Source organism: Mustela lutreola, chromosome 2 (genome assembly GCF_030435805.1).
Source record: "Mustela lutreola isolate mMusLut2 chromosome 2, mMusLut2.pri, whole genome shotgun sequence".
NCBI lineage: Eukaryota > Metazoa > Chordata > Mammalia > Carnivora > Mustelidae > Mustela > Mustela lutreola.
Genome location: NC_081291.1, coordinates 50,077,324 through 50,096,889, shown reverse-complemented (window position 1 = coordinate 50,096,889; position 19,566 = coordinate 50,077,324). Strand labels below are relative to the sequence as shown.

Sequence of the window (19,566 nt, the reverse complement as noted above, 5' to 3'; positions counted from 1 at the left end):
TTTGCCTCCACTTTATTGATTTACTAATTTCTTTAAAAAAAAAAAGCCAGGATAAACACATTGACACTTGAGACACAAAGTAAAGGTTTGGAGTCAAAGAAAGGCAGATGTCAGGAACGCCATGTGAATGAGAGCAACAGGTGTTTTGTAAGCCTTAGGTGCTTGAATTGCCCATACAACTCTTTTGACAATACTTGGGTTAATTTTTAGCCAATAAAATGAACACAGTAGGACAAAAGCAGGGTCAGTAGCCATGGTGTTGAGTTTGGGAGAGTAAAGATATTCGGATTGTGCTGTAGTTTCCAAGGCATGCCCTGTCCTCCCCTCTTCCTGTGAGGAGTCCTGGGGAGTGTGTCCGGAGTCTGGAGGTGGTACCCCGCAGCCAGAACTTCTGATGGGGAAGACCTTGGGAATAACTTCTGAACTTGATTTGATTCCATGGCAGCATTGCAGGGAAGATGATCAAGGCGATGTCTTATTTATTAAGAGAGAAACAAAGAAAGCCCCAAAGCCACTCATGGTTCATGGAGTCATAGAAGTGTTGGTCTCTTAGGTTTTGTGACAGTCAGAAATAGTGTGGATACAGTGTGTTGCAAGCCATGACAAATGTCCTTGGCTCTGGTTTATTTCTTCTTATTTTTTATTAGCCAAAAGAAAGTAACACAGGACGATTATTCCTACAGTTTTGGGGGGTTTCTTTATTTTTTTTTTTTTTAAGATTTTATTTATTTATTTGACAGAGAGATCACAAGTAGGCAGAGAGGCAGGCAGAGAGAGAGAGAGAGGGGAGGAAGCAGGCTCTCTGCTGAGCAGAGAGCCTAATGCAGAGCTAGATCCCAGGACCTCGGGATCATGACCTGAACCAAAGGCAGAGGCTTTAATCCACTGAACCACCCAGGCGCCCCCTGGGGGTTTCTAATTAGAGCAATAACATACTTCTGTTGACCTAATGCTGATTAATGTACCAAAGTCAGGCTCATCATGGGTCTCTGGGGGAAACCTCTAACGCCCTGCTCTGGGCTCTGTCATTTTCCAGAATATTATCACTACCTTGGCTGAGAGCTAGTAAAGCAGCATTGATCACTACTGTGATGACTGGAAGGGTAGGGAACCAATACAAATATCAGGATCTAAACAGATACTCATCTGAGGGCATGATAAAGCAAATTTTACAAAAGGATAATTTATAGAAGAAAAATATCAAATGAGAAATAGTACAGCAGTGGCAACTGGAGGAGGGGTTGAGGGATTTGAGTCCATTGGAGCCTGATTGTTTTTGTCTGTGTGAAGTGGTGGCCAACAGTGGTACCAGGTACCTTTGGCATGAATCATGATGACAGCAAAGAAGGGACGCTTCTTCTGCACCTGGACCCCAGCCACCCCACCTCTAGCACTGTTGTTAAGTTTTTGTGTTCAGACGAGGTTAGCACATTTCAATTGTGAAGTTAACATTTGGAGCAAGTTCATGTACAGGGGCCTGATGGATGGAAAGACCTGAATCTCTGTCCTGTTGATGTTGTAAGATGAGGACATGACGGGCCCCGGGAGCATGTGGATTGCCTAGGATTCCATAGCTGATTCATCCTCCGACATAGGAGTTGTGATTCTGAATGGAGTACCTGCTTGCTATCTTGTCTCTTCCCTCCTTCAGATGGAAGTGTTTCTGATGTAGCATATCCAGTCATGTATTGGCTTCCCGCATCCCAAGACTGGTTCCCATTCTGATGAAAAGAAGGACTTCATGAGAGGTGTTGTTCTCTCCTTTTCCCCAAAGACAGAGAGTACAAAGGGCAGTTCTCACCAGTAGTTTCCTCTGGATAACCTGGGTCTTCCCTGTCCTTAGAGAACCAGCTCCAGCCCCTCTTTCCACTGACTCTTCCAGCCCTCCTTCCGTGTTCTCCTGTTCTTCCTTTTGCTGACTGCTTTAGAAATATTTACAGAATGCCTGCTCCTTATCCAAACTTGCTCTCAGTGCAGGGATAGTACGAGGAAGCAAACAGACAGTATAGCTTTTCTCCTAGTCCTTATTGCTGAAAGGGACCAACAAAGATGAAGAAACAGATAAATAAAGCAAGTGAGTGGATTCTCTGGGATGGGGGGATGAGGCGGGCTGTTCCGTTAGATGAGCTCCGAAAAGACCTCTGATGTGATGATGTTTAAGAAACTGGAAATACTGAGGCAGTGGGGTCGTGTGGCTGCATGGGGGTAGTTAGTGCTAGGCAAGAGAATAGGCATTACCTATGCTCAGTATATTTGAGGAAGAGCAGGGAGACCTGGAGGGACATTCGTTCTGCTGCCTGCTATTGGTCCATTTTCTATCACATCTGTCCTAGAGTTATAGACACACTTCAACTCAGCTACCTTGTTGGGAAGGGAGGTTATGGAGGATGATTTGAACTGTCTTTTGAGGATTTTAAATTAAAGTATATAAAGCATATACTGTAATGCACATGATATACGTAAGGTATATGACGCATATAAAGGAAATGATATGTTTTAAATGTACATATACATATATAATGTATATAACACATATAGGTAACAATTCCTTTCTAGTGCTGTAGGTTTACCTTTTATCCTTGACATTGTCTTGATCACTGTTAATCTCAATTCTACCCCAAGGGTCCAGAGGCAGAGTAAAGGTCCTTGGCAGTAGCTCTTTCCACTCCTCAGTGGAACTGCTTTTGTTATTTCACCTGCACTCTTGCTCATACATCAGAATCATTGGGAAAGGCCATTACGTGATTTCTTGGTGAAATAAATTGTTTCTCGAACGTGGCCAGAAGTCAGCCTGGCTTACTGTGCACTCTTTTACAGATTGTGTTTGCACATCTGGAAGGAGAAAGCACTGTGCCCTCCATCTGATTTTTAAGACAAGCTCTAAAAACCGTGGTGGTACAGATGCTGGCGAATATAGGTGGCAGGTTAACCAGGGCCAGGCAGTGTTCTAAACCCTTGGCGTGATTTTTTTTCCCCCTCTTAATCCTCCTAAGTCTATGAGATACACCACAGTATTAATCTGTTTTCCAATGGAGAAAATGGAGGATTCAGAATGTGTCTGTAACTTTCCCCCAGGATAGCTAGCAGAAGGAGAGCCAGGTCACACGCTTGGTTGTTTGGCTCTACTACTTGAAAGTGTTTATAATCCAAAACTCATATCTGCTGTAATTAGCTTTTTATCTCATTGACCTGTTGTGTGAAGGGTATTTAAGGGATTGGAAAAGGTGGGAGATAACTTTAATTTTTCTCAGGATGATACTGAAATAAGATTTCTAGCTTTGTATACAAATTTCCTGGGCCAAGAGAACAGCAAGAGTTTGGTAGATTCTAGACACAGTAGAAAATCAATCACAAGTGGATCCACAATGGGCCATTTAAATCCATTGAAATGGATTTTGGGTCCTTCCCTTGTGCTGAAGATCAGAGTCACCCTCTACAAATTGATACTCTTTTGTGCTCATGACACCCAAGTGAGTGTGAGTTTATCCATGAGGGTGTTTCTTACATATGAGTTTGGGGAACCCCAAATCTTAATCTTGCTGTCAACATGGCCACCATATTTGTTTGGACGTATAGATTTGTTGTAGTAATCTTTACTTAGATCCTTGATTAAGTTTCACAGAGATATTTATCTCTTGCCGCCAGATTGTTTATTGAAGCTAATATTCCTTTTTTTTCTCTTCCCTTTGACCGTTTTTTTCATTTCTGCAGTTTTTTATTTTTATTGTTAATTTTTTATTGTTATGTTCAGTTAGGCACACTTTGGTTATTTTTGATGGGTAACTTACTGAGTCAGTGTCTGAAGGCTGTCTGGTCTTTGATTTTAAGGAAACAAAATGCATGAGCTTTGTGATATTCCTTTTTTATGAGAGCATTGAGCCCCTATAGGTTTATCATTTTAATTTCAGATATAACTTCACTTGTGAGCTAAGGCTTGTTTCTTTAACAAGTTTGGTTGTTTTCAGTATTCCCTGACTTAAGATTTTATGAAATAAGCTATAACTAAAAGGGGATAAACAACTAAAAATATTTATTTCAGGAAATAAAAAAGTTAACCAAAGTATTTTATTGGTACATTCTTGGACAATATCACAGAATTGAAAGAGAATGGAAAGGGGGAATTTTTCAGCAAGGGTGTTTTCCACTAAATTGGCACATAAGCAGCAAGATTAACGAAAGTACTTATTACAAACAGTAAAAAACATACATGCTTTTTTTTTAAAGTCCTTATCACACTGGTCAGTCATAGAGGGGCATGAACAAAACCTCAAGACATGAAAAATCTGTATTCTTTTCTTCAAATAGCTTAATCATTATTAAAATTATTGCAAAATATCCATATACCTTAATTAAAATAACAAAAGAGAACACAAATACAAATATTGAACATAAATTATTAACATGTACTGTAAAATACATTACTGGCATGCATTCCAAAGAGCAAGACCTCTATTCAGTTCAGCCAACACCTTCCTTTCATGGGACCTATCCTCATACCAAAGATAGGTGGGGCATACTTTCTCAGCACAGTTTTTGGTCTTTAAATATCTTTTTTGTCTTAAAAAAAAATAACATGATTTGCAGTGGTATTATGATCATAATTATACAGTCCTTACATACATGGTTTTAGTTTTCTTTCTTTTCTTTTCTTTTTTTTTTTTGTCTGCCGAGATCTTTTTAACATTTAACTTGTTGCAAAATTTTCCCACATATTCTGCCGTCTGAGAGAATAGGGCTCTATGGAAACAAGGCATTTGAAAACAAACAGTGAACCGAGGTACAACATCAGATGGCAAAGTGCAAAAGTCCTCACAAACTGTACAGAAAATTTCAAAACTTGCAGCCTGGAAGTACATACGTAGAAAGACAGGTCAGCCCCAAAACGTTCACTGTGGCTCTCGGTGGTTCATCCTAAAGAGCCTGGGTGGGACTTGAGTCTCAACACTCCCTGTGGCAGGGAAGTTCCAAAATTGCAGCCGAGTTGGCAGTGCTGATACCAGTGACTTATTAAGCCAAGATAAAGTAAGAATATTTCATAAAGCAGCTGTGTAGGACACTTGGATCCTCTAACATTGGTCTCCTGGCTGGGGATGCTCCTCCAGTGATAGGCAGCGGGCAGGACCAAAAGAGTCCTATGCCAGGTTGGGTGACAAAATAACTGAGGGTCTTCCTCATCCATGGTTCCATGGAATGAAACAGGTTAGATAACCAGGTTATTATAACTGACATACTTCTTTTTTGCAGCAGGGCCTGGAAAAAAAATATAAGAGTTAGTTGTAGCAATGATCTTATTTGCAAATGTAGAAACAGACTTAGATCTGGGATGACTTGGGTGCAATGTCAAGATGGAACCATGCCCCACTGAGGAACACACATCACTCTGGATTTCCTTGATTCTTTCTAAGGTTTTGTCTACTAACTTCTGCAGTGCCCAGCTATTCTCAAGCCATCTGTGCTCTCTATTCTGCGATGTCTCCAACCTCCCTCTTTAAGGTTTATAATGGTTAGTAAATTAATTAGTGGATGTTGTGCTTTCTAATCAGCTGACCCTAAGCTGAAAGGGCCCACCCACGTTGCAGTATATTTTGTTGTGTGATCTTCTCCCAAACCTTCTCATAATAAATGGCCATTGCTTGGGACAGGTCTGTCCTGGGTCATGGTGACCGATTTCAGTTTAGGTCAGTGCCTTCTTCAGTTACGATTCACACCATCAAATTACTGGTGACCGACTTGCCCAGTAAGTAAGTTATCGTCAGTAAGTTATAAATAAGTTATAAATGGTAATTTATGGAACGACTTCCATCAAAGTTTGAGGCTCACTTAAATCTTACCATGCATACCTTTTTTGTTTGTTTTCTTTAAATAATCAATTACTTTTCTATTTGGTACAGTAATTCTAGAACTCAGCTCTACTCATTCATTCATTCATTCATTCATTCAGCAGATACGCATCAGTTGCCTGCCATATGCCAGACATAGGGCTAGGCACTGACGAGCAGATGATGAGCAAGTCAGACCCTTTCCTGTCCTCATGCTGGAAATGACAACAAGATCTTGAAGTATTACACTCTAGCTCTCAACACCAACTAATACAACTACTGTGATGTGACATGTTGTTTATTCATTAAATCTTAGTAGTTTTGCATCAGCTTCTGTTGGACACAAAGTAACTGTTAAGTGGCATTTACTGATGGCTTATTTTATTTATTGTTTTTTATTCTAAGTAGTATTGTTCATTTATTATAAACAAGTAACAAGAATTCTTCCACACCTCCTAAGTAGGGATTCATATGGGAATTCAGGAGACTGGAGAAGCCACAGTAACATACTAAGAGTTTGTAGCTGAACTTTGAGTAGGTAACGCAGCTAGTATATTACAGATACGTAGATACGTGTGTACACCATCCATAAAGACAGATTTTATTTCCTGGATTAAAAATTCAGACTCTCCACCTGGTAAATTCAGATTAGAAGATTCTGACTCATTTCCTCTATTAAATCACATTGCATTTATTAACTAGAACTAGGTTAAAGAAACACAGAGGTCCTCTGGAAAATCTAGTCATGAGCAGGGTCATGCTGTGTTGTCCTTGATAAATACATGGTGTCAGTAATGCCCCACTGTTAACAGAGCCTTCACTGTCTTCACTGATATGCTTGGTTTGAGTATAAGGAGAAAAACTTTCTAAAAATGTTTTCTTTACTCCAAAGTCTATTTATACTGTCATAGCTAAAAAACTCCAGTAGATAGTTGTTAGAAATAATCACAGCCTGTCTTGTCAAATGGTAATACAATAATTATTCTCAGCAAAAAGGGGGGGGATCAAAAAAAAAATCCAGAGGTTTAATGACCTAAATATGTGAGTTTACCACTATCATGTAATTATTGTGTGACTATTATCCATATAAGCATAACTGTCTAGTGAAAAAAGCAAAACATATTTGAAATTCCTTAAACAGGTTACTCGAAAACAATTTCTCCACAAAAGTCTTCACAAAAGAATAAGGAAGTTAGAAAATATTGTCCTTAAATTGTAAAGCTGAGCATTGTTTTGCACTAAACCATCATGAAGATGAGCTTATGTCGTAAAAAATTCAAAATGATAATAATAGTAATGGAAATTCACTGATGCTTGGCATGGATTATCTTCTTGTGTATGTAAGCCTTGAGGTGAATGCTATTATAATCACTGCCTTACACAGGACAGGTTTGAGTCTCAGAGGGACCAGCGTTCCAAAATGGGACTAATGTTTGAATCTACAGGTTGCTCTCCAGACCACAGTAGGAAGACCACGCTGCAGCTAGACTCACCTGACCCAGGTTCTGATTTAGCTCTGTCCACTTACTTGAAGTATGACTTGACCAGTCCAGTGACATTGAACTTCTCTGAGCCTTTATAGAAATGGTTAGAATAATTGTTACCTTGTTGCCTGTTAATGGGATAAATGTATGAAATATTTCAGTTTCTCATTTGGCAACATAATGGGTAAAGGTATTTCTAAATTACAAAACTCTATACAAATGATTAGCTTCAATTCATGCCATCTTGGCAGAATAGCTGGGGAACTTTGCAGCAAAATGCTAATGGAGTTGTGTAGGTCCTGGAATGGTGATTTATGTGCTTTTCAGAGAAATACCCAATGTATTATAATGTTTATTTTTAAAATGTTCTGGCCTAATGAGTAAATAAGATAAGTACGAGTGGTGTCTGATAATTCTGTTTATTTGAATACCAACGCAGTTTATGGCCTAGAAAAGAAAATTGCTTAGCTCAAAATAGTTGTGCAGTGAAACACTTTCTAAGGAAATGTTACTTTTAGTATTTTTAGATAGTTAGAATTTTTTCTCTTGTAAAGTTACAAGATTTTCTTGTAAAGTTACAAGGAACATTAAGAATATACAGCAGGGTCCCTCTAGAATTTTTAAATAAGAGTGGATGTTCATGATGAGGCAGTATTATGGGTTCTAGCTTTTGGAACAAATACTTCTCTTTTAAAACGTAAGATATTCCATCTTACTCTTGCTGTTTTGCCAAAATCAAAGTGGGCTTGACATTAACTTGAACTACTTGAACTACATTAACTTGAACTACTACAGGTGAAGTACTTGTTTTCTCTTTAATTTCTCATGAGTCTTTTTGTTTCACGGAGGCTTCATTTCTCACTGTGTTCCCTGGAACACTTAAAACCCAAACTATAGAAGTAAAGAAAAAAATATTAATAAATGGAGAAGAAAAAGAGTCTTATGGATACTATAAGAAACACTGAATTATGGGAAACATAAGTAAATAAATATATAATTTTGAATAAGTAAGATTAAATAAGCCTCTGTTCTCTACCCATATTTTATTTCTTTATTTTTTACATAATAAGGAACTTGTGTAGTTCACTGACAATGTTCCATATATTTCTGTGAGATCTTGTTAAAAATTCAAATGCATATAAAATATATATATATATATATATATATATACACATCAGTGTATGTATGAGGTGATTCAAATAGCCACAGAAAGTGTAGACAATAGTTTATCACAGCCTTGAAAATAACACATTGATATATTTACATCTTTATTTCAAGTGCCCCTCCATCCACCCACAGAAAAAGCACCGTCCAGCCTTCCCTACTTCCCCACCCCCACTGCAAGTGCTTCCTTCCTTCTCCTTTTCCAGCGAGGGTCGTGCTGCTACAGCGTGTGTAGCTGCCCGTAAAATTCAGGGAGTTTTGCTTTGTGTTTTTTCAATTGTACAAAAATGGTATTATTGTGCATATCCATTTACAGCCTGTTTTTCATATAACATTGTGGTTTTAATACTTATTTATGTTGATTTGGTAATCATAATTACTATATAGTTTCCTGTATCAGCATAACAAAAGTTTCTAGTTCTTTTTTAAAATTGATGGGCCGGGACACCTGGGTGGCTCGGTGGGTTAAAGCCTCTGCTTTCAGCTCGGGTCATGACCCCAGGGTCTTGGGATCAGCCCCACATCGGGCTCTCTGCTTGGCAGGGAGCCTGCTTCCTCCTCTCTCTCTGCCTGCCTCTCTGCCTGCTTGTGGTCTCTATCTGTCAAATAAATAAATAAAATCTTTAAAAAAAAAAAATTGATGGGCCCTGCTTACTTCATAATTGTTTTCAATCACAAACAATGCTGGAATAAATGCAATTTGAAAATTAATATCATTTATAAAGGTAAATGATAAAAAACTATAAACTAGAAGAAATTATTTGCAGTATAATAAAGTGACAAAGGATTGTTAAACAAAATTTTTTAATGTATACAAACTAAGAAATCAGAGATCTAATTTTTTGAAAAAATGAATCAAATGATCTCAAAAAGTAATTTGTAGATTAAGAAAACACTCAAAAAATGCTCAGCTTCAACAATTGGAAAATTCAAATTAAAACAATAAAGGGTCAGCATTTCATGCCTAGCTGCTGCAAAATAAAAAATGTATTGGCACTGATACGCGTACTAGTGAGGGTGTAAAGTGTGGATTCTTAGACCACTCTGGTAAGAGTGGAAGTTGGTATAAATGCCATGTAAGAACCATTTGGAAAGACCTAGAAAAGCAGAGGATACACATAGCATTCATTGACTGGGCAATTTTGTTTCTACATATATGCCTGACACACATTTTCTTGTGTACACATGGACATGTGTGGGACTTTCTCAAGACTATTAACATAATGTTGTGCTTTATGATTCTCTAAGAGGGAATTCTCCTATAGTGGCTGGGCATAAAGTACAAATGAGCAAAGTGGGTCAATGTGAGATACTAAGGAACAGCATGAACCCTGGTCCATTGAAAAACACTTGCCCCATGTGACAGCATAATCATCTGTAGGATGCTTACCTTAATTTAGTCAGATATTTTGTTTTTTAAAGAGGTTGTTAAGTAAAGTTTCATTTTTTATTCACTTTAAATCTCTTTCAGAATTTATTTTTCATTTATTGAGCACATATTAGGTATTGAACTCTCTTCCAGGCATTATAAATGCCTATTTTTTTTTTTGTACCAGGTTCAAAATCATATTAAAACCTTGAGCAAGTCAAAGGAAAGAGGCCAGGTGGTTATTTCTTAAATGTTAGTCCTGCTTATTACTTCCATCCTTTGAAAGCTTATCAAACTTGGAAACACTGGTTTATTGCCTGATAAAACTTGGCTCAAACAGACTTTTCTATGAACCTATTCTAAGTGGTATCTGTGCCTCCCCTGTCCCCTGCCATTGCTTTGTCAACCATAATTTGCAGTTGTTGCTTGTTAAAAATACTTTTTTTGTTTTTACATTTTATTTATTTGTCTCAGAGAGAGAGAGAGAGAGAGAATGAGCAGGTGGAGCAACAGGCAGAGGGAGAATCAGGTCTTCACTGAGCAGGGAATCCGATGTGGGACTTGACCTCAGGATCATGACCTGGGCTGAAGGCAGGTGACTGAGCCACCCAGGTGTCCCTAAAAATACCTGAAATGGATGAAATTTTTCATATATAGTTTACAGTTACTAAAACAAAAGGAAATATTTTAAGCTTTATTTCTGTGCTCACTAGCTTGTTTCCTGCTTGTTTGTTTCATTAGTAAAAGTCCTTAGCCCATTACTTAAGGGCAAGTAAGTATATGTTACATTCAATTGCTAATTTCCACTTAGAATTTCAAAAGAGCTAGTAAAATTCCTATACTATGGTTTTACCTACACTTTTTTTTTTTTTTAATGGATTGTCATCTAAAAGTAGCACATTACTCAGCCAAAAAATTGGAAAACCCAAGAATGGAGAATATGATTACCAAAAAATGAGGCATTCACAATTGTGCAAGTTGAACACTAAGAAAATCTAAGACTTTTCTACAACTTCTCTGTCTCACCTCTAGCTCTACTGCGGCAACTTGTCAGGAGGATGTTGTAGTATTTGTCTTTATGTTAGTTAGCTGGACTTCTTGACACGAAGAACTTGGCAGGGGTGAAAATACAATAGCTAAATATGTCAGGATTCCATATCACCAGTAATTCTAATCTAGTCACCAAAGATCCAGAATCTGAATTTCTGTCTATATATCCAACCATTCATCTAATAAAATATTATTTAGCACCTGGTAAATACCAGTCACTTTAATACATGCTAATCTTGCAAAATAGGCTTGGAAGCTTGCAAGCTGTTTGTTCGATTCTCTTTCATTGTAAATTTGGATTCTTTAACAACATTTAGAGAAGACTGCGCCATCATCAAGGGCTTGGTATTTCCTTTGTTGTTTTTCCTCTGTAACGTGATCAGCATAAGGCAGGAATTCATAGGTTAGAATCCCACTGGGAGGGGCCCCCAAAGCAAACTGGTACCTTCCCCAACATTGAATGAGAGAAGCCGTTTAATGGGTAACTGGACCAGTCTACCATATTAGCAGACAATATTAATCCGGTTCAAGAAAACAGAGAAGCAACATTCTAGAAATCCTTAGAAAAAGTGTGCAAAGTGCTTGCTCCATTTTCATCAGAAACAAAGATATGAGTCAGGTATAGTCCCTTTTGTTAAGGAATTTGTTTTATAGTTGGGGAAATGATTATAGGGCCTGGGATAAGTGTTTAAAGATATTTGATGAGGGCTAACTAACCCTTGTCTTGAATGCGGTTGTCTTGTACTAAGTCTGGGAAGGCTTCTCTGTGAAATGGGCACTTCATCTGGGAGTGCCCATGGGAAAATATAAGAAGGATGCTGGTGGTTTAAAAGTATACCATGTCCATATCAACGTACAAGGAGAGGGGTGTCAGTTCTGGAACTGAAGGTTGATAAGAGGGTCCAGATAATTATTTCAGTAAATATGCATGCTGCCATACCAAATTCAAGACACTGAAGATAGTGATGAACAAGGCACACTCCCTATGGTTATTTAGATTCCTAATGGAGTCTCTTGATAAAGGCCTTGAATGCCAAGTTAGGGCAATGGTGACTGAGAGGTTGTGGGGAAGCCATCAGTGGTTCTGAAACTGAATCTTCAACTTGAAGTACCTCCCTACAATGTTTGCTAGCTTCTCCTAAACTTGTTAGCTCCTACTCCTTGTTCTCTTTGTAGTTTCTCAAAGTCACTTGATTCAGGGAGCCTTTCCCAACCTCTTCCAGACTAGTTAGGTGTCCCTGCTCTACTGTCTCATGGCTTTTCTATTTTTCCTTTGCCATGCTTAGCACAGCGAGGGTGTGTCTCAGACCTTAGCCAGTGCAGGTGTAAGAATGGAAAAAACCCCTGTTTTCCCTGGTGCTAGTAAGTGTGTGATACCAAATAAGTCTTGGTACTGAAGAATCACTGCAGAGAGGCTTCTGCTCTCTGAAGTCATTGTCAGATCTAGGAGCCTTTTAGGAGAGAAGGAGAGTTCTGATGGCCTCACCTCACCTCCCACTCCCACCACAGAACACGTGGGAACTTTGTTGATTTTGTCAAGCTTCCCCCTCTCACCAACCCCCACTCAATGCCCCACTCGTTGCTATCCTGTACAAAGCTATTGCTCCTTAGATTTCATTTGTAACTTCTAAATCATGGTATTCTGTCTTCCCCTTTTAGCAGCCACAAAGGCCCAAAACAGCCTAGCTAAAATTGAGAAATCAATTTTCAATTCTGCCATGAAAATGGTCAATAAACATCCTAGTGTTTCTTTAAGAAATTTAATTTGTTTTTTAAGATGTAAAGCATCAAGCAGAGGTATACGTGGTTCTTGGAAGATGTTTTGGAAGCAAATAGACTAGGTCTCTGTTAGGAAACATCTTTAAGCTTGGCCAAGTTAAAATCTGGGTAGCTTAATTGAGGTTGTATATGTTTTGTCCTAGAAACAAAAAGGATGCACTCAATTACTGCATCATAGATTCCTCCTTTTTCTAGTTATACACTTTGCCTGGGCATTGAAAAAGCTTTTGAGTATTTTGCAATTTCAGTCTGTTACAGATATGAGCATTCTGGAGCATATTATGGATGCAGTGGTGCCTCCAAGACTGAAGCTGTGCATGAAAGCCTGTCTTAAGGATAATGTTACAAATAAGGCAGTAGTGACAAAATAGTAGCAGAGGAGTACTTAGTGTTTCTGGATGAAAAGCTCTAGCTAAAATCCAGGTCTTGCTATTTTGGGGGTAGGACATTCACAGTCCATTCATTCATTTCTATTTTCTTTATTCTACCATTACTAAGAGCTTATGGTGTGCCAATGGTAGTTTAGTTAAAAACCAGTGGCTCAGAGATAGGGGATAATACTCTCTATCTTTGAACGACTCCTGCTTCAGTGCAATTCAGCTCAGATTTATTGACCACCTACTATGTGACAAACATATGGCAGGGAAATGTAGCCACGTTACAGAGCTGCACAAACTCTGATGGTGCTTCCACCCTAGTGGAGAGAGACAGATAATTTTTTTAAAAAGGTAAATGCAGCCAATTCTTGTTACTTGCTGTTATATTCTATAAAGTTGCCATAAACATTGAATTATGGAATAGTGAACCATTGCTCCTAGGAGAAATACAAGGTTAGGTTCCTCTGAGACTCTGACCACAAAATTTTATCAACCAATCAAGACATAACATTGACTTACGTTTGCTTCTGTTTGAAGATGCGTTATTTAATATATATTATTGGTCAGTATCATTGAACTCATGGCCAAGAGAATTATAACTCATTCCTGAACAAAGTTAAATAATACATGCATCCTGAACTAAAAAATACTAGATAGCACTTTAGTTTGGGGGCTATTTTAAACCACAAAATCACTGACAAAAACAGAACAATGCAAAACTTAGGCATTAAGCAAACTACAAATTCACCCTTAGAGCTAAAACAAAACAGAGCATCACCTTGTCCAGCCTTAGCTGAGACTGTGTGCATTGAATGACTCAAATATTTCCTTGCTCTGAATATGTCTGCAAATGACTCTAAAAGTACAAGTAATCACTTCGGAATTACACACCAATTTCAGCAAGTAAGGGAGTTTGGAAATAGAGAACCTGTGAATAATGAGGTTCATCTCTATGCTGATGTCAGGCAATCACAAACACTGTGAAAAAAATGTTGACTAAGGGGTTAGAGGTTAAGCTGAGGTTGCTGTCCTAGGAAAGGTGAGAAGATGTCCTTGGAGAAGATGACATTTGATCAGTGACTTGAAGGAGATGAGGGAAAAACTACGAAAATTCTTGGATCATAGGGTCAATAGAAGGTGCAAAGACCTGAGGTTGGCATCTGAAAAGCCAGAATGGCTGTAATAAAGAGAGTGAGCAGAAATGGTGGTCTGCATGAAGAATTCCAGCTTGGCAGAAGGTGCCATGATACTCAAGGAAGGTCTCAAAGTGCAAGGAGTATCCTGAGCAGTTAATTGTGGACATTTCTCTGCCAGGGAACCCAGAAGTTAAGGGTACAGGTATTGAAGAACATTCCATGTGGAGGACCTGCCACTGGCAAAGGCATGTTTTGTGAAAAGGCTGACTGTTTGGAGATAATGGCAAAATGTGTGGAGCATTTAAAGAGGACAAGGTTCATGGAGAGAAGAAAGAATGCTGGAGAAGATGACTAGGGAAGTTAATCTCCAATTGGCAAGGGCATTTTATGTTACATGTAGTGTTTTGGCTATGAAGATGAACTGTGAGAAGTTCAATATTTGAAAGAAGTAGAGAATGTTCCGATAGTTACCTGAAGGATAAGTTGGGGAGAAGAAGTGGATAGTAAGTGCATGCAGGGAGACCAGCTAGGAGTTGATGGAGTGATTAGGATTGTGTTTGTGATAAGTGGAATTCCAAAACAATATTACAGTGGGGGTTCTAGATGAGGAAGCATCTCATAGTTCCAGCAGTGCCCTTGCTAACATCTTGTTCTCTTAGGCATGAAAACATGGGAAAGAGCCTTTAAGGCCATTATCATGGGGAAGTGCCTTGAGGCCAGAGCTAGGTTGTTTATTTGACTGATGGATTGATGAATTGATATTTAATTTAAGTGGGGGTGTATGTGACATTGGAGACAAGTGTTGTTAAGTTCAGTTAGGTTGACTTTGGGGCACAAAGAGAAGAAACCAGAGAAAACCTGGCCACAGCAGAGGAAAGAGATGAAGACTTAACATTTCCTTCCTTTTTTTGGAGTCCAACTCATTTTAAGCTGGTAGGCAAAAGACAGAGCCTGAGAACTGAATCTCTGTTCAGGAGGAAGGATGCAGTATTTCAGAGAGGCTGTATGTTTTGGCATACTGGCTTTGGAAGATGGAAGGATTGGAATCTGCTACAGATAACAGAAATCAGCTAAAACTTCAGTTTAAAACAAATATAAAGCAAATGTCTACTAAATGTTGAACACTGGCTGCTGGGGATACAGAGGGAATAAGACATATCCCTGTTCTCAAAGAGGTCTCAGTCTAATAGACCAGATTCCCCTGTGGCTAAATTAGGCATGGACTGTAAAGCTTGAGTATGTAACAGTGAAATGGCACACATAGGCTTCCACGATGTATAAAACTCATCAGCTCATATTCAGACCTGAGCCTATTATGTCAGTTTCAACATTAGAATTTTGTAATGATGGAATGTTCCTTCTTTATTATTAATTTGGCATATTAATTTGGCATATTAATTTTCTCATTTATTTAACAGTAGTAAATTTTTATGAGCAAAGACATTAGCATTAAACAACAGTAAATTTCAAGGTTTTTTTGTTGTTTTTTCAAGAGAAATAACAAACTTTTAAAAAAGTAAAATAGTAAATCGTATGAATTAATACTAGGAAAATGAGCATTTAAACAAAAAAGTATTAAGAATATTGATAGAAAATAATAAGGACCAAGCTATATGCAGAAAGATGTTCAGGAAGAGGTAAAATAATATTTGCGGTTTTGAAGAATCTAAATCTCAAACTAGATAGGCATTAAATAAATTCTAAAGCATTCTTTAATGGGGCATTTAAATCTATCAAAAGTAGTGATAGATATATATTTTTTTATTTTTTCAGAGTTATGATGGAGAAACTTGGGAAAGTTTATGCCATAGTATTAATAATGTTTAGCACAAAGAATAGGTTATAGAATTGTGAGAGCTCTGTAATTATAGCAGTGTACTGGGAAGTCTGAAAGAAATGGATCAAATTATTAAAAGTTAAAAGAAAGCTGGTGAACTTTTTAAATATGTCGGCATCATAATGGACAGAAATAAGACGTGGGACTGTTTCAGATTAGAGGAGTCTAGAGAGACAAAAACACTAAATGCAGTGCCTGATCCTTGACTGGACCATGAGTTAAAAATAAACAGAACCCCAAAAGTATTAGCTGTATTGGGGAAAATGGGAACATTTGAATTTTGACTTTATAGTAAGTAATAATAACACTGCTTACAAGAGGGAACAGAGAAGAGACTTCGTATTCAGATCAAAGATGGAGGGAACAGATGCCTGACCACACCATGCATGAGTAATGATAGTGGCTTCTTTTGGAGGTGCTAGAAGAGTATCCTGGAAATTGATTATGGCCCTGAGTTAATATAGCAAACTGGCTTACCACTCTGGGCTCTCATGACCAATCCAAGCAACATAGTCTGTGCCCAACCATAGCAGGTGTCTCATGGTTCCATACTTTCCAACCTCATTGTTCTCTCTAGAAACGTTTCTTTTCTCTTCTTTTGTCTCACACATTGCCAATCTGTTACTTTGAATGGGATGGATTGATAATGACCCTTCAGTATGCAGATTAGTTCAAAGAGCTTAAGATGATTTACAATCCTGAGATATACCTTTCAAATTCCTGATTTTAAATTGATGGTTTACAGTCTTTGCTAAAACATTTTCTCTTTGCCATACTAGTGCTTAATGGACCCGTCCACACTGCCTGTTCCTCTTTTTATTCAAGATTAGACCAATTATGATGTAAATTAAGGCATTTGGACAGGAGTCTGGAATTCTCATCTCTAGAAAACAGCAAGGTCTTGAGGAAATGAGCACTTAGCTGGGTTCAAGGCATTGGGTTTGGAGAAACTAGGTGGAGGAAACGGAAAGGTGCCTTCTATCAGGAAAGACTGAGAGACTCTGAAGACTAGAGATCAGAAACTGAATGCTAAATGATGTTAGAGAATTACTGTGACCTTGGTTAGATAATTATACGATGGTGAGGTTGGAGAATGTCTGCATTTTATGATGAGCTAAATTTTTTAGAGTAAAGATTTATGGTATCTGTAGTTTAAAATGGTTCAAGGCAAAAAATTACATAGGTACAGATGGAGCAAGTAGGGGAAAATATTAGTTGTTCAGCCTTGGTGGTGGCTTATACTACTTTCCCTACAGTTCTCTGAATGTTTGAGAAGTTTTATGATTAAATAGTTTGAGACCTGTCATCTCCAAAGAAAAATGTATGCTTCACAACTTGTCTGAGAGCTAGCCCTACCTTTGTCTCATACCATTTGTCCCTAGGAAGCAGTGCTCTCAAGACAGTTTTGTATCTAATAGAAGAGATGAAAACAAATGGCAGTTGTTTTTGTGGCTGGGTGTAGAACCCTGATGATCTAATTCAAGAGCAATCATCAAAAGAGCCACACGAGTGCAAAGTAGAGCAGTGGAAAAGATGGACAGATGGACATACAAGGATAGCCACCACTCAGTTTTATGACCTTGGGCAAGTAACTTTATCTCTCTGGACCTGTTCCTATCTGAAAAATGGACGTAACCATAGTGTCAGTGGTGTTAAGAGGATAAAAGGTGTTAATACATGCGAGACACTTAGAACAGGATTTAGTATAATTTTAATATAGTTTGGCGGTGATCTGGCTTTTCTCTGGATGTGTTTGGAGAATGTCACACACATAACACTGACTCAATTTTTCTTGTGTGCGCTGCCTTTCTCTTAGAGAAAGGGGTCCTTCCACAGCAGAAGGTCAGGCTCCCTGTAAAATGAAATCAAATTAGTTGTTTGGTGTTTGGATGCCCATAGGGTGCCAACAACTTTCCTTGAGGAGGTTTAAGGTGTTGTCAGAACACCTAGTGCATTTCTCTGTTCATTGACAAAGGAATCTGCCAAGTCACTGTCAACATGTTTCCACTTCTCTTCAGCTATATTGCCATCATTAGCCACTGCTTCATCTTTGCAAAAGTGTATCACTGAGCCCTTGTACTTTGAGAGATTGTGTTAGTCAACGAGAGCCAAAGAGGGAAGCAGGACTTTGGCAGGTTCTATTATGACAAAAATGACAGTTTTTTTAATTGTATGGACACACTTGTACACATAATCAATGGCTGTTGCTACTCCTACATACAGTCTATGACATCTTTGTGCAATATTAGAACTGGTACTTATTGATTCCAGGAACCTTTCCTGCAGTGCCATTATGTTATTGGCAAAATCAGTTACTAGAGCCTGTAAATGCACATGTACTTATGTACTGCTTTTGTCTATTTTGACTTAGTAATTGGATATCAACTGAGAAGCACATACCAAAATCATTTAGATGAGCTGAAGTGACTTATCCTCTATTTATTTAGTCCTTAGCTTTGTGGTCAAGGTTTGAGTGGTGTCTGCACTGACAAAGCAAATTGAAGACTGGGGTAACTACCAAATCCATTCTGTCAAAAAGACTGAGCCTGAAGCTATCTATGCATGTCTATGATACATGAATGTATAAGTACACTGGGTCCATATGACCCAGGTTGCTTAGCAAGCACTTAGCAGTGACCACTCAAATTTCCATGTTTTCCAGGGAGCATTTATATACCCCATACCCGGGACAACCTGTTACATCCCAAGTGCAGTCATACAACTTGATCGCAAACAGTGTAGGGTAGATCCTTAACCTCAGCAAACATTGCTGAGATGACGAAACACTATTTTATTTTATTTTTTTAAATTCTTAATAGTTCTTCTTTCCCTGAAGTTAAGAAACATATGGATGTACAAATGCTTGTACTTTGACAGTAGTGTTAGAACTTAAAATGTTCTAGGAACTCTGCTGTGTATTTGGTATTTATAAACCCTTTTAATACTTTCAGCCAACCCTGCAAGACAGATACCAATATTATCCCTACGTTACGAAAGGACATCTGAGGATTAGACAGATTAACAGATACATCCAATGTCACATCCCTACCTTCTTCCAAGTATGGGTTTTGATAAAGCAAGAAAGGAGTAAGAGAGGTGGAGCTAATGTCAAGGGGGCACAGATTATCTCTTATTCAACAAACAATTTCCAGGTGTCTACTATGTACCAGGCGGGGAGGCATAGTCAGCTTCAATAAGTCAGGACAACATCTCTGTCGCTCACTCTGTTTTATATATGGCATCTGTCCTGCCTTGGTGTCTTCCCCAGAATTCCATTCTCTAATCCCCACGGATGTCTAGCTTGTTGCAGGAGGCACTGAATCCTGTGACGTGCTTAGGAAGTCTCAGTGACTAGAGTGGCAGCTTGGATGCTTAGGTTCCAGGAGGCGGAGAATCACCCTTACAGACAGTGAAATACCCTGACAACAAATCTGGCACGTGATAGCCCTTTGTTCATAATCACCTTCCTTCTCCCCAGAGGAACCAGCGCAGGATAGATACTTTAAGAAAGAAACACAGCATTTGTAGGAACTTGGAGGATAGATCTGAAA

At 38.4% G+C, this 19,566-nt stretch overlaps 1 protein-coding gene and 1 long non-coding RNA gene across 3 annotated transcripts in view; one reads left to right on the top strand and one right to left on the bottom strand.

The window, feature by feature from the left end:
* The window catches only part of LOC131824177 (uncharacterized), a 253,679-nt gene that overhangs the window by 137,715 nt on the left and 96,398 nt on the right, over positions 1–19,566 (top strand). The window lies entirely within an intron of this gene.
* GRM7 (glutamate metabotropic receptor 7) overlaps positions 4,044–19,566 on the bottom strand; it is an 891,796-nt gene continuing 876,273 nt past the window's right edge. For both annotated transcript variants that reach the window (XM_059161568.1, XM_059161569.1), the window contains one exon: positions 4,044–5,250. Coding sequence is in view for 1 of the 2 variants with exons in the window: in XM_059161569.1 (XP_059017552.1) it covers positions 5,201–5,250 (50 nt within the window). In the remaining variant the exon portion in view is untranslated. The remainder of the gene's footprint in view (positions 5,251–19,566) is intronic.